This window comes from Aedes aegypti, chromosome 1, assembly GCF_002204515.2.
Source record: "Aedes aegypti strain LVP_AGWG chromosome 1, AaegL5.0 Primary Assembly, whole genome shotgun sequence".
Lineage (NCBI taxonomy): Eukaryota > Metazoa > Arthropoda > Insecta > Diptera > Culicidae > Aedes > Aedes aegypti.
In genome coordinates, this window is record NC_035107.1 from 124,059,756 (window position 1) to 124,072,423 (window position 12,668).

The following is a 12,668-nucleotide window of genomic DNA, read 5'->3' on the forward strand; positions in this document are numbered from 1 at the left end:
TCACCGGCTGCCATAACCACTTTATAGTAGGTTCCAGGTGCCCGGGGGATGTGGCCAATTCGGAAATCTGTAGGTATGAGCTTCTGTTTGTTAGAGGTTTTAGGTTTAAACAATTTGATATTAAGCTTTCAAGTCTGTTCTGACACGTGGGAAACGTATTGTTTTCTTCAAAAAGCTTTTGATCCAAATTGAAAAAAGTTTTACAAAACAATAATGTTTCTGAATGAATAATAGATGTTATCTGAAAAAGAAAGATTGAAATTTTGCCACGCCAATTCATGCTGCCGCCGCAGCCGCCACTGAAAATGATTTCAGCGAGACGCCGATCATGCCGCCGCCGCCCTTTGGTAGGTATCAACGATATGACATTTGGCTTGGATCAGTTCAATATAAAACGCCCTGAGCCAAGCAGCCTATGGACATGCCCTATATCAACTGCAGCGATTTGCAGTAGACAGGATGTCCCGGGCTTGATCCATCTGACAAGCCAATCGAGCCCTCTGTCACCATAGAAGATGCCCAACCATGTTGATAGCCTGAAGCCAAGCGTCAAATCGAACAGAAAGCGCGCCTGTTTGCGGCCAGCGTTGCCAACCTTCCAGATTTGTCTGGAATACAGGAAACATTTTTTTTGTGTAAATATGTGTTTCTGGCCCAAGCTTAAGCGTATGGAACTGAAGAATTGGTTTGAGAAAAAGACAGTTCACTACAGGATAGAGCCTGCTTCTCAGCTTAGTGTTCTTACGAGCACATCCATAGTTATTAACTGAGAGCTTTCTTAGCCAAAGTTGCCATTTTTGCATTCGTATGTCGTGTGACAGGTACGATGATACTCTATGCCCAGGGAAGTCCAGGGAATTACCCGTTACAAAAAGATTCTGGACCGACCGGGAATCGAACCCAAACAACTTCAGCATGGCTTACGGTATTGTGATTCCAAGTACTTGTGAAACACTTATACAGTAAAATTATATTCTTAATTATGTGAGCATTCAGTGGCTCTTATTTCATATTGCTGAAAATCTTTAAGTTCTCTGTACGCTCATGCTTTTTTTTCAGAGAAGATACCAATTTTTTTGTATGAAAATTGAAAATCAAAACAATACCAAACTAAGAAGAAACTGAGCATTTGTTCCAATATATACTTACAACTTACTTTAACAAGTCCTCCATCATACCTACTTGTTTTCCGCCCAGAAAGTATCCCAACCGCGTCAGCAGATTCTAAATTTATGACCACGCTCGGGGCAAACCGTGTGATGACTTCCAGTTTGCTCACATCACAGATCAATAGACGCAGATAGAGGAGAATGGAAGATGACCAGCGGCCATTTCAATAACGACGTCGATGACGACGGGATGTCGACGACGCAGCAGAAAGCAAACTAGTCACGGTGGCCGCACTTCATACATGTGTTGATAAAAAGTACACATTTTACTTGAATCTCACAGAAATTTCATTGACATAACAGGATTGTATGAAAATGAGCGATGAAGCAAGACAATCAATATTTTCGGAATATTTAGCATATTTGGTTTAAAACTGCAAATAATTAGTTCTTTAGTTCATTCCATAAAACTGTGTTTATGGAATTATTTTAATTGTTTGAAATGAAATTATTCGTATACGAGTTTAAAAAATAATAGCATAGAAAAACATTTTGATTTTTTTGTTAAATTATTTTGCTGCTGGCAGAAAACGCAATTTATGATAGTTGTGTAACAAATATTTAAAAAAAAAAATCGTATCTAGATGCAAAAATATGCAAATGAATGCATGCTTCATTTTTATGATTCTGGTGAGCTTTGGGCCACTGTGTGACTGTGTGTAATACAGAACAGAGCTGATAATACCTTACCTAGCTAGCAAGTCAGCGGGAGCAAGAAAAAAAAAGAATAATTTTGTTTATGCTTAGTTTTGATAAAAATGCTAATGTGTGTACGTTTTTATGGTTATTTGATTTGTTGAAAATGCTATCGAAAACAGATCTTGAATAATCGGTTTTCGGGCTTATGCCTTTTCGGTTGGTTTTCTCAATAATACAAAATGGGTTTGAGGCCAGAGCACGTGGGAGCATCAATATATCTAATTTAGATTGGAAGGTATCTGAGCTTTTCGAATTAACGGGTCTTTTACGTTCGGCGGTGGTTGGTCAACCTTGATGCTTTCTTTCATTAATAATAACATGCAAGATTATCATTTTGAATGAAGTTTTCCTTTCTAAATATTTATTTTAAATAACATTAAGTATAAAAATATATTAATATTACCTCAATAAATGTATTCTTTGGCATTTCCTTACTCTTGTTTCTTTTCTCATACTTCTTCGCGTAGATGTACGTTATTGCCAAATGAATCAAAAACTGAATCTCCTGTATGTTTCTATTTTTTTAAATGCCAAATCGATCCAAATGTAAATTCAACCGAAAAAAAACAATGAATAATTTAACAATTTTGAATTTGCTCAATTTTACACTTATCTGGTTCAGATGTATCTGTTTCAACCAAGAACAAAAAAAAAAATCTTTCACGAAACGATGGTCCGTTGCGTTGTTTGGTCACCGGGAACCGCAAAAATGTTATCGATTTTAAATATTTTCGTTATATAGCACTAACTATTCACATTAGAATCTACTATTTTTTTTTGTTTCTCGTCGAATTGGTTCGCCTATTTTTTGTTCGCTCCTTTACAGTGAATTGATGTTCTAAAATATACAGATCATTGTTTACAATAGCGATCGATTTGTGTTAAAATGACAGTTATAATTTTTACTATACACTAAAAACATGAGCAAGTGGGCTCCTTTATATTTACATTCGCGACTTTGTGTAGCGTCTGGTTGTAGTACGGTCATTAATTAAGAGTTCACATCACATATGGAACGGACGACGCCCGAAGTCCTAGTTGGATGCCGTTTGATCCGGTTCCGTTCGCTGTTCTTCTTCGTCCTCTTCGAGTTCGATCTGTGTATGTAGTGGTGGTTGCGGCAGTGGTGGACGAACACCAACACCGCTAACGATCGACAATAGGGATGGTGGTGGAACCACGAGTTCACAAGGCATCTGATAATCGCCTCCACCGCAAACGGAGATATCTATGCAGCCAGGATCCGACGGAGGAGTTTGCCACCAGGGTTCGATCGTTGTGGTGACTGGCGGTGACGGAAGACGATGGTGGTGGTGATGATGGTGGTGATGTAGATGCAGATGTGGATCGGCATCTGTAAGTTTTGTTGGTTAGATTGACGTTGGATGGTTGCTGGGGTTTGGTGTTGTTCAAAAGGGGGTTCAAGCGCTACTGGTCTCTTACTTGTTGGTTGGTTTTTGCATTCGTGAGGAGGGTTTGCAATTTAGCAATATCTGAGAGGCCAAAATGTTGGAAGGTCTTTCTACGCTAGGTGATCTTAGAGATCGGGTTCAAACCAGGGTTGTCTAAGGGGATGGGGACTAGATTAAACTAGATTACCGTTGCTTCGCGCCATTGTGGCCGTATTGGTGGTAGTCGTCGGAGCTGAATGGTTAATGCCAGACAGTTGATGGGGATGGCTTAGCATACCGTGATTGTGATGATGGTGTAGATGCGGATGGTGGTGGTGATGCAGCGGATGGAAGTGTTGGCCATTTGTACTACTACTGCTGGAGCTGCTATTGCTGCTGTTGCTACTGTTGGCACCACCAAATACACCGGAAATTTTCAATTTCCCTAATTTATTCCAAAAGCTGGACTTATCGCCAAGCGTGTCTAAGTGATCGGAATTGGATTTACTATTTTTATTTAGCTTATCTGAATAGAAACAACAAGTTAGCTTATTTGAATTAGGTATCACAACATTTGAAGCCATTTTACTACAACTAGCACTCCCACAGGCCGAATAACTGCCAACTGGACCTGGACCGCAGCCACTGTTGCTGCCGCAGCTGCTTCTTATCGAGCTACTGCCAGCCATCATTGACATTCCAGAACCACTACCCTCTGCGTTATCGTTTACCGTGACCGTCTTGCTATTGTTCGTATACATAGTGGTAGTCCGATACAGCATGCTACTGGAATAACTAGCACCACTACTACTACTACCGCTAATCCCGCTATCCACGTCGCCACTGTTAGGCTGCGAAGTGGTTGGTGATAGCCGCTCTTGCATATGAATCATAGCTGAATTTGACGAACCTGCTGCTATGCAATCGTCTTGTGACAGTTCATCATGGTACTGTGCGCAATGGATTTCATTCAGTCGTTCCTCGATGGCATCTTGTTCGTCCTTTGACGGCATAATCAACGTCTCTACCGACAGATTCAGCTCTCCTATAATTCTGTCATGTTGGCTCTGCACGTGCCTCAGCTCATCGTGTATGTTGAACTTGCTGATGGATTCAAAGCTCTGCATCGATGAAGAGTTTATATTTCCTGCGGGCTTTGGCGTCCCTAGAGTACTTCCAGCACCAACATCTTCATAGATGTTCTCTTTCGTTCCGTAGCGCGTGGTAAACGTGTGCTTTTCTTGAGTAATCGCGGCATTGCCCATGGCATTGGGACCTCCACTAGACGTTCCCGGCGAGTTCGTCGTTATGGAACTCTTGCGGAAGCTTTTACTCAATAAGGCACGTAGAGAATTGGTGGATGGCAACTTGGAGAGCGCATTGCTCGACACTGACGAGGAGATTTTGTGTATTTGGGGGATATTGTTCGGATGTAGCTGACCGCCAGCTTGTTGGGACTGCTGTTGTTGCTGCTGAAGGGCTTGCTGTTTGAGCAGCATCGGTTCACAATACGCGTACGAGTATTCCGGATTGACGCTACTGTCGTTACTGGACTGGTGGTGGTGCAAGTAGGAGGATGGTAAAGTTGCGGCCGATATGGGAGCCGGCTCGTATCGTTCCATCGTCGCCACAATATTGTTGCGCCATTTTATCTGAAAATGTGATGGAAAAAGGGGATTAATGTTTTTGTCAAATATGCATTTAGGATGAAGATGGTAGGACAGAAGCCCCAAGCCCCCTTTTTTTAAAGGGGTGAATCTGTAGCTAGACACCTATTATAACAACTCAATAAGTGCCCAGCCAACCAGAAAGTGCAAAACAATTTACGTAAAAAGTCGTTTAGTTGTATGAATTACATCACACCCGCACGACATGGTGAATGAAATCGTTTGATTGATGAATTTTCTCGCATAGGACGTTATTTTCTGAGTTCATCAGTGCATTTTGTCTCGTTCAGTATAAACGTACAAAGGAAGTCGAATCAATCCGTAGCAGCTGTCAAATCAAATTTGTTATCATAAACTAAGTCGTATAATGTTACAGACTAATAATTAAAAAAATCTGTACACTCGCATTGTATGTCAATTTTCATCATATAAATCATCCACTTTTGTACGCATAAGGGTTTTTGACCACATGTTTTACGGAATCTTTGCATATATAAGCATTGCATAACGCAAAAGATGATTTCGCTATATGTACATTTTGGTTGTCTGGGTGGGGTTCACGCGAATCCGTTGATCCACTGAAACTAGAATCCTTTTCTGTGTGGAGTTTTACAGAGATATGCACACAACATATATGCTTAGATCCTTTCCTTCCCGGAACCACCTTACTTGCTGTCTTTTGTAGGTAAATAAGTCTAGCAGATAAAGAGCTAGAAGAATGGATACAGCATCAGTTTTTTTTTTTTGCTTCAAAGAAGTTCTGGTAATAGCCACGTGCAGAAGTCCCCTATGAATCTAGGACATTCAATCGTGCTTGGACCTCTTGAGCTATCCACAAGTTAGCAAGCTGGTGCCTCGCTGATATTATTATTTATATTTATTTAGTTAACATCTACACAGATAACACTGAATCAACAATTTCACGCCACAATACTTGGTTCGTGGCCGCATCTCTCCATCCTCGGTTGTGCCCCACGCTCGCCAAATCGATACGCACTTGATCCGCCCACCTAGCTCGCTGCGCTCCACGCCTTCTTGTACCAACCGGATCCGAAGCGAACACCATCTTTGCAGGGTTGCTGTCCGGCATTCTTGCAACATGCCCTGCCCATCGTATCCTTCCAGCTTTGGCCACCTTCTGGATACTGGGTTCGCCGTAGAGTTGGGCGAGCTCGTGGTTCATCCTTCGCCGCCACACACCGTTCTCCTGCACACCGCCGAAGATCGTCCTAAGCACCCGACGTTCGAAGACTCCAAGTGCTTGCAGGTCCTCCTCGAGCATCGTCCACGTTTCATGCCCGTAGAGGACTACCGACCTTATGAGCGTTTTGTACATGGTACATTTGGTGCGGGCGTGAATCTTTTTTGACCGCAGCTTCTTCTGGAGACCATAGTAGGCCCGACTTCCACTGATGATGCGCCTCCGTATTTCACGGCTAACGTTATTGTCAGCCGTCAGCAAGGATCCAAGGTAGACGAACTCGTCGACCACCTCGAACGTATCCCCGTCTATCGTAACACTGCTACCTAGGCAAGCCCTGTCGCGCTCGGCCCCACCAGCTAGCATGTACTTTGTCTTGGCCGCATTCACCACCAGTCCAACTTTTGCTGCCTCGCGTTTCAGGCGGGTGTACAGGTCTGCCACCTTTTCAAATGTTCGGCCGACGATGTCCATATCATCCGCGAAGCAAACAAATTGACTGGATCTCGTAAAAATCGTACCCCGGCTGTTAAGCCCGGCTCTCCACATAACACCTTCTAGCGCAATATTGAACAACAGGCACGAAAGTCCATCACCTTGTCGTAGTCCCCGGTGGGATCCAAACGAACTGGAGTGTTCGCCTGAAACCTTCACACAATTTTGCACACCTTCCATCGTCGCTCTTATCAGTCTCGTGAGCTTCCAGGGAAAGCTGTTCTCGTCCATGATTTTCCATAGCTCTACGCGGTCGATACTGTCGTATGCCGCCTTGAAATCGATGAAAAGGTGATGCGTTGGGACCTGGTATTCACGACATTTTTGGAGGATTTGCCGTACAGTAAAGATCTGGTCCGTTGTCGATCGGCCGTCAACGAAGCCGGCTTGATAACTTCCCACGAACTCGTTTACTACGGGTGACAAACGACGGAAGATGATCTGGGATAATACTTTGTAGGCCGCATTTAGAATGGTGATCGCTTGAAAGTTCTCACAGTCTAACTTGTCGCCTTTCTTGTAGATGGGGCAGATTACCCCTTCCTTCCACTCCTCCGGTAGCTGTTCTGTTTCCCAGATTGTGCCTATCAGCCGGTGCAGACAAATGACCAGCCTTTCCGGACCCATCTTTATGAGTTCAGCTCCGATACCATCCTTACCAGCAGCTTTATTGTTCTTGAGCTGGTGAATGGCATCCTTAACCTCCCTCAAAGTGGGGGCTGGTTGGTTCCCATCTTCCGCAGTACTGACGAAGGCATTTCCTCCGTTGTCCCGTCCTTCATTCATTCGCTGATATCTGTCAACGGATTTTTGGTATATTGTACCTTCAGTGTCATAACAGTAGACACCAAATCGAAATATTTCAAGGATCTCGGTGACTCTGTTTCTCATATTGATGGGTGGGACTTATGAGGACCTTCCGAATGGTATAAACTTTTTGCATCTGGTCTTCGGGTAATTGGACCGTCCACTTCCATGAATTCATAGTCGAGTACGATACGGAGAACTGTGGTCTTGCGATTAGAACGAGTTTGTCGAACCATTCACCATTGCCGGCTTTTATTTAGATGAGGTCGTGAACATTTTCTTAAGAAAATCGGAAAATCGTTAGAATTACAGGCTTGGATAGTTTCATCTGGGTCCTACAATCTGAGAGGCAGCGGCATCACTCGCCTCTCCCAGGCGTGGCTTTTCTATAGGCTCGAGGATACTGTGGTGTCCCTGATAATAATGTAACTGAACACGATACCGTTACCAAATGCCAAGCATGGCTCCAGACTTTTACCTTGTAACAAATAACGGGTGCTCACGTGCTAAAGTGCTCAAAGCGGCAATATTAGTCCTTGAAAGACAATTGAGCCTTGTAAGGCATTTCTTGAATGATCCTATGAGCTTTATCTCCCTGAGGCTATGAGAAGATGCTTGAAAAGGCGTTATGGCCGTGATGTAGATGCAAATCTATGGAGAGATGTCATGACAAAGATAAGTGTCCAGCGACATCGCCAGTATCAAGAAAAGTTGAAATGCGAGGTGTTCACCATACCGTACGCTAAGGAAGATGTCGACATGAAAAAAAAAAACTTGGAAGAAAACAAGTCACCAGGGCCAGACGAAATGCTTCGCATCACGTTGCATCAGGTTGATCGACGCTGACTAAACCGTGAAACCCTATCCGGCGATTCGTCAGCATATAGAGCTATAGAACCTATTGACCTATAGTGTATTTTACACACTGAAGGCACAAGTTGGAGTTCGGGACCTTTTCCCGAGCGCCAATGAATAACAACCAGTCGGCGTTTCTATCGGGGAGCGACTGGGCCCTAGAACCAGGTTTCTGACCTCCAGTCAGCCTAAGCGGAATCTTCTTAGGAGTCGTGGCGGGGATTTAACGCTGGGCTCTGTTGAGTCTCTAAAAACAAACACAGGTCTTAGAGGCGCGTCCACGTTCGAAACCATGGGTAGGACAAACGTTGGCAAATGATTTCCCTGATACTTCCAGGTTTTACTAGGTGGAATACAAATAGGGGAAGGGGTGGTAAAATGAACACCTTAAGGATATCATCCTGTTTCTTATAGAAAAATGAAGAACTTGTTTAATTATATCGCACAACATCAAAACTAGGGATGTTATCTATAGCAGCAACACAAATCCAGACTGAAATAGTAAAGTTTTCACATATATTTATCGGTAGCAAAAAACAATGCAAATGTTCATTTTACCTGCACTATGTGGGTAAAATGAACAGCTGTTGGTGGTAAAATGAACATCATGCAAAAAACGTGAGCAAAACAAATATTTATGAAAATTTTCATTGCATTCCCGAAAATATATCCATTAATGATTGTAACCCATTCAAAGAGAAATCTATAGGTATCAGATTTTGCATCATACCATAACGATATTGACCTCACTGAAAAACCTCAAGACTCCCGAGCTTAAACTTACGTCAGTTCTAATTTTCAAACGTGGTTTTCTAAAATCTTAGTTTTTGTTGACATTTTCACTTCAATTGACCTCCGTATCAACCCGAACACTTCGAATTATACTCTAAATCATCCGTGCGTCATAAAAATTCAATCAAATTTGTTTTTTGCCGGTAAAAGGCACGGTGTTCATTTTACCACCCCTGTTCATTTTTTCACCACATCCCCTATAAACCTATCAACAGGAACCACGACATGAGAGTTTGATTCCTCATTTGAACAGACGTTTCTCTAAGAATATTTCTAAGACTTTTTGTTGAAATGTCTTGTGACATTACAACATGTATTACTGCTCGTTTTACTGTAGTTTTCTTTCACACATTACTCCGAAAATCTCTTCAGTTGTTTGCTTGGTGATTTTTTACTAACTTTCTAACTTACTAACTTTTTTTCTATGGTTAGCTACATAAATTACTATGGAGGAATCCATCCAAAGATCGTTTTAAACATTTTTCATGGAAGTCCCAAGTTTCCTCCAACATTCCCTTGAAGTATTAAATATTTTCTCCCTAATTTGTTTGAAAAAAATCCAAAAGGTGTCGTCAAAAAATTGTTACAGTGATTCATCCAGGGATGTCACCAGAGAAAATTTCATTTTTCAATGACCTCTGATAAAACTTATGTGAGTTCTACTCCTGGATGCGCGAAGCCATTCTTCTTAGGATTTTCTTGATAAATTGCTAAGATTTCTCGTCTTTCAAAATGTTTGGGCCCGATTTGATATTTTGAGGGGAAAAAATGCTACGCCATTTGTGGACGGCCCCTAAGGAAGTAATTTATTGAATAGCATCGGACAGAATGTCTTTAGCAATTTATTACCTGGTATGGAACCTTAAAAGTTTTGAAAAATCTATGTAGATTTGTAAATTTCATATGACTTTTATAAAAAAAAAATGTGTGGAGCGCAGAAATAATATTTAAATAAAATGCTGGAGAAAATCCATGAGAAATAACTGGAGGAACTTAATGTCAAATCACAGATGGAATTTATCAAGGAATTCTTGGAGAAGTTTATAATAGATTTCATTGAATAATGAGTATGGATATTTGAGCAATATTTGAGAGTAATCGTGAACGAATATCTAAAATAATCCTTATGAAAATGCCTGGAATAAATGACAAAATCAGAGTAGGAATTATTGTAGGGCTTCCTTGAAAAATGTCGGAACATTTGTTTTCAAGTCTATAATAATGTTTTGTGACCAACTGGAGAAAAGCTTAAAGAATCAGTGGAAAACATCTGGAGGAATTTTTGTCAAAGATGTTTCTTGTAACATGCACATCAACTTTTGTGGCAGTCATATGTGTGACGTTACGATTATTACAGAGCCGTATCAAGTTCCTCCTGAGCTGATTCCCTATCCAGAAAGTGATGGCCAGTTCAGGTGAAGGCTTCGTCACGGCTGACTTGGTAGTGTTATTCGAACAGCGCGCCAAGCCGTTCCAATAGGGGACGTTAGCCAAAATCAACGTTATTGATGTATGCAGTTGTTATGAACCTTAGAGGTGGACAATGACAGTCAGATTGTGGATCAGCCAACTGTCAAGTTGATTGGAAGGAAGCCGATTCTCATTGCAGAAGACTTCAACGGCTGGGCTGTGGTGTGGGGCCGCAGAGTGATCCTGCAGGAAGCCTTAGCGAAGTAAGATGCCTTGGCCACCAACGCCATACAATGAAGACGCAGAAGCTATCGCTGAAGAACGGCAAGTGTCTAACGATGAGCTTGTAGATGGCAAAACGACTAAAATCGAAGAAAGTCCCTGGTCTGGATGGAATATTGAACGTAGCGCTGAAAGATGCCATCTTGGCATATCCGAACATTTTCAGGAAGGTTTTGCAGAAGTGCCTCGACGTAGATAACTTTCCCGGAACATGAAAGATCTAAAACTGGTACTGCTGCCAAAGCCAGCATGGAGGAATGGAGAGGTAAACTTTTACCTGATACAGTTTCTATCAGATCATGGATGTTTTCGAATGTATTTCCATAGATTTGGGCACGCATAGTCGCCATACTGCCCAAAAATCGAGAAGACACCGCAATATGTAGTTTTTAACTGCCCAAGATACGCAGAAGTTCGGAACGAAATACTCGGAAGCCACGACGGAGATTTAAACCCCAACATCGCACACTGTAGCCGTCGCTGAAAAAACGTGATCGAAATTGTTTTGACCTTGAAAACATGATTTTAGTACTATAGTGTCTTCGGGAAAGTTTTTCCATAAAATAATCGCTATTTTATGAAAGTGTCAGTTTGGTGATTAATCCACCTATAAGTGAGAACGAAATTTTATTTTTCGTATTTATGAATTTAAAAATAAACTTTATTCGGGAAAGTTGTAGGTAATATTAGAAGAAACAACTTTGCTGAAGACTCCGTATGCATATTTTTTGATTTTCATGTACATTTGTGGATTTTTTGTGGAACGCCCCTAAAAATCACTTTTTTCATCATAACTTGGTTGGATGATTTTGTACAATTTTTAATTGTTCTAGTGTTATTTGTTACTTGCAAAAACACATAACTTTCTCCAAAAGAGCATATTTTTATCTCTCATACTTTTCGAGTTATTGAAGGGTTTATATAAAATGTTGCACCTTTTTGACACTAAAAATCATTTGGACGCGCACATTTCCGCAGTCTGAAACATGTTCATCCAATGGTTTGAAACTAATACTATGAAATGCAGAGAAAGCCGCTTTTAGCCTGCTTTAGCCTGACTGTCAAAAGAAAGTCTGAAAAAATGTTTACTTACAAGCAGATATAATTTACACTTATTCACTACCCCCTATATTGGCTTAACTTGAATATCTGGCATCACTGTATCGAATTTTATGCAATAAAGTCAACAATATAATCAATCAACAAAAGGTCGGAATAATCTATTCAGACAAGTTTATCACAGACAAACAGACAACATATCCAACACACTTTTCGTCGTTCACCTTTCCAACGTTAGCTGTTTATTTTTTGCAAAAAAAACACTTATTACTATTTTTTCTGCAGGAAGTCTCAGTCCTTTCTTGAGAATTTTTCGGAGCTCGCAGCAAAAACTAAAATGTATAATATAACTATGAAACATTTATTTTTTCCTTTAAGCAAATTCATATGCAATCCATAAATCAGTTAATATTAATGTTTAAGATTATCATCATTATTTTTAGCTCCGCTATCACTGGTTTGTTCGTTATCTTTTTTAACCAAAAGATTTTCCCATCCTGATAAGGAAACACTTTTTTCTCGGGAATGCTTTAATAGATGTAATCACAGGATTTGATGTCGCCAACAAACAGTGTAATAATTCTTAGTCAGTATCAATTCTGGAGATCCTCCCTGCAATTCTTAATATCCTTGTTACATCCTCTTGAGCCTCTTCGGTCAACTGTCCAATAGAGACCAAGAAAGAAATTACCTCACTAGTATTAAAGGGACGAATGACCTTCGGGTTAAAGTCCCTCTCAAACAACAACAACAACAACAATTATCTCACTTCCTCGTATAAGGATTCAGTGTACAAAGCGTTGAGCAAATTTCTCCATAGCATCGATGTTACTGAATCGAT

General features: G+C 41.0%; 1 protein-coding gene across 1 annotated transcript in view; it reads right to left on the reverse strand.

Moving 5' to 3' along the window:
* Positions 1-2,194: 2,194 nt before the first annotated feature.
* The window catches only part of LOC110676975 (ras guanine nucleotide exchange factor V), a 271,444-nt gene continuing 260,970 nt past the window's right edge, over positions 2,195-12,668 (reverse strand). Inside the window, exons 3-4 of the mRNA XM_021847141.1 lie at positions 3,468-4,911; positions 2,195-3,222 (exon numbers count right to left, since the gene is read on the reverse strand). Of these exons, the coding sequence (XP_021702833.1) occupies positions 2,903-3,222; positions 3,468-4,911 (1,764 nt within the window). The 3' untranslated portion in view covers positions 2,195-2,902. The remainder of the gene's footprint in view (positions 3,223-3,467; positions 4,912-12,668) is intronic.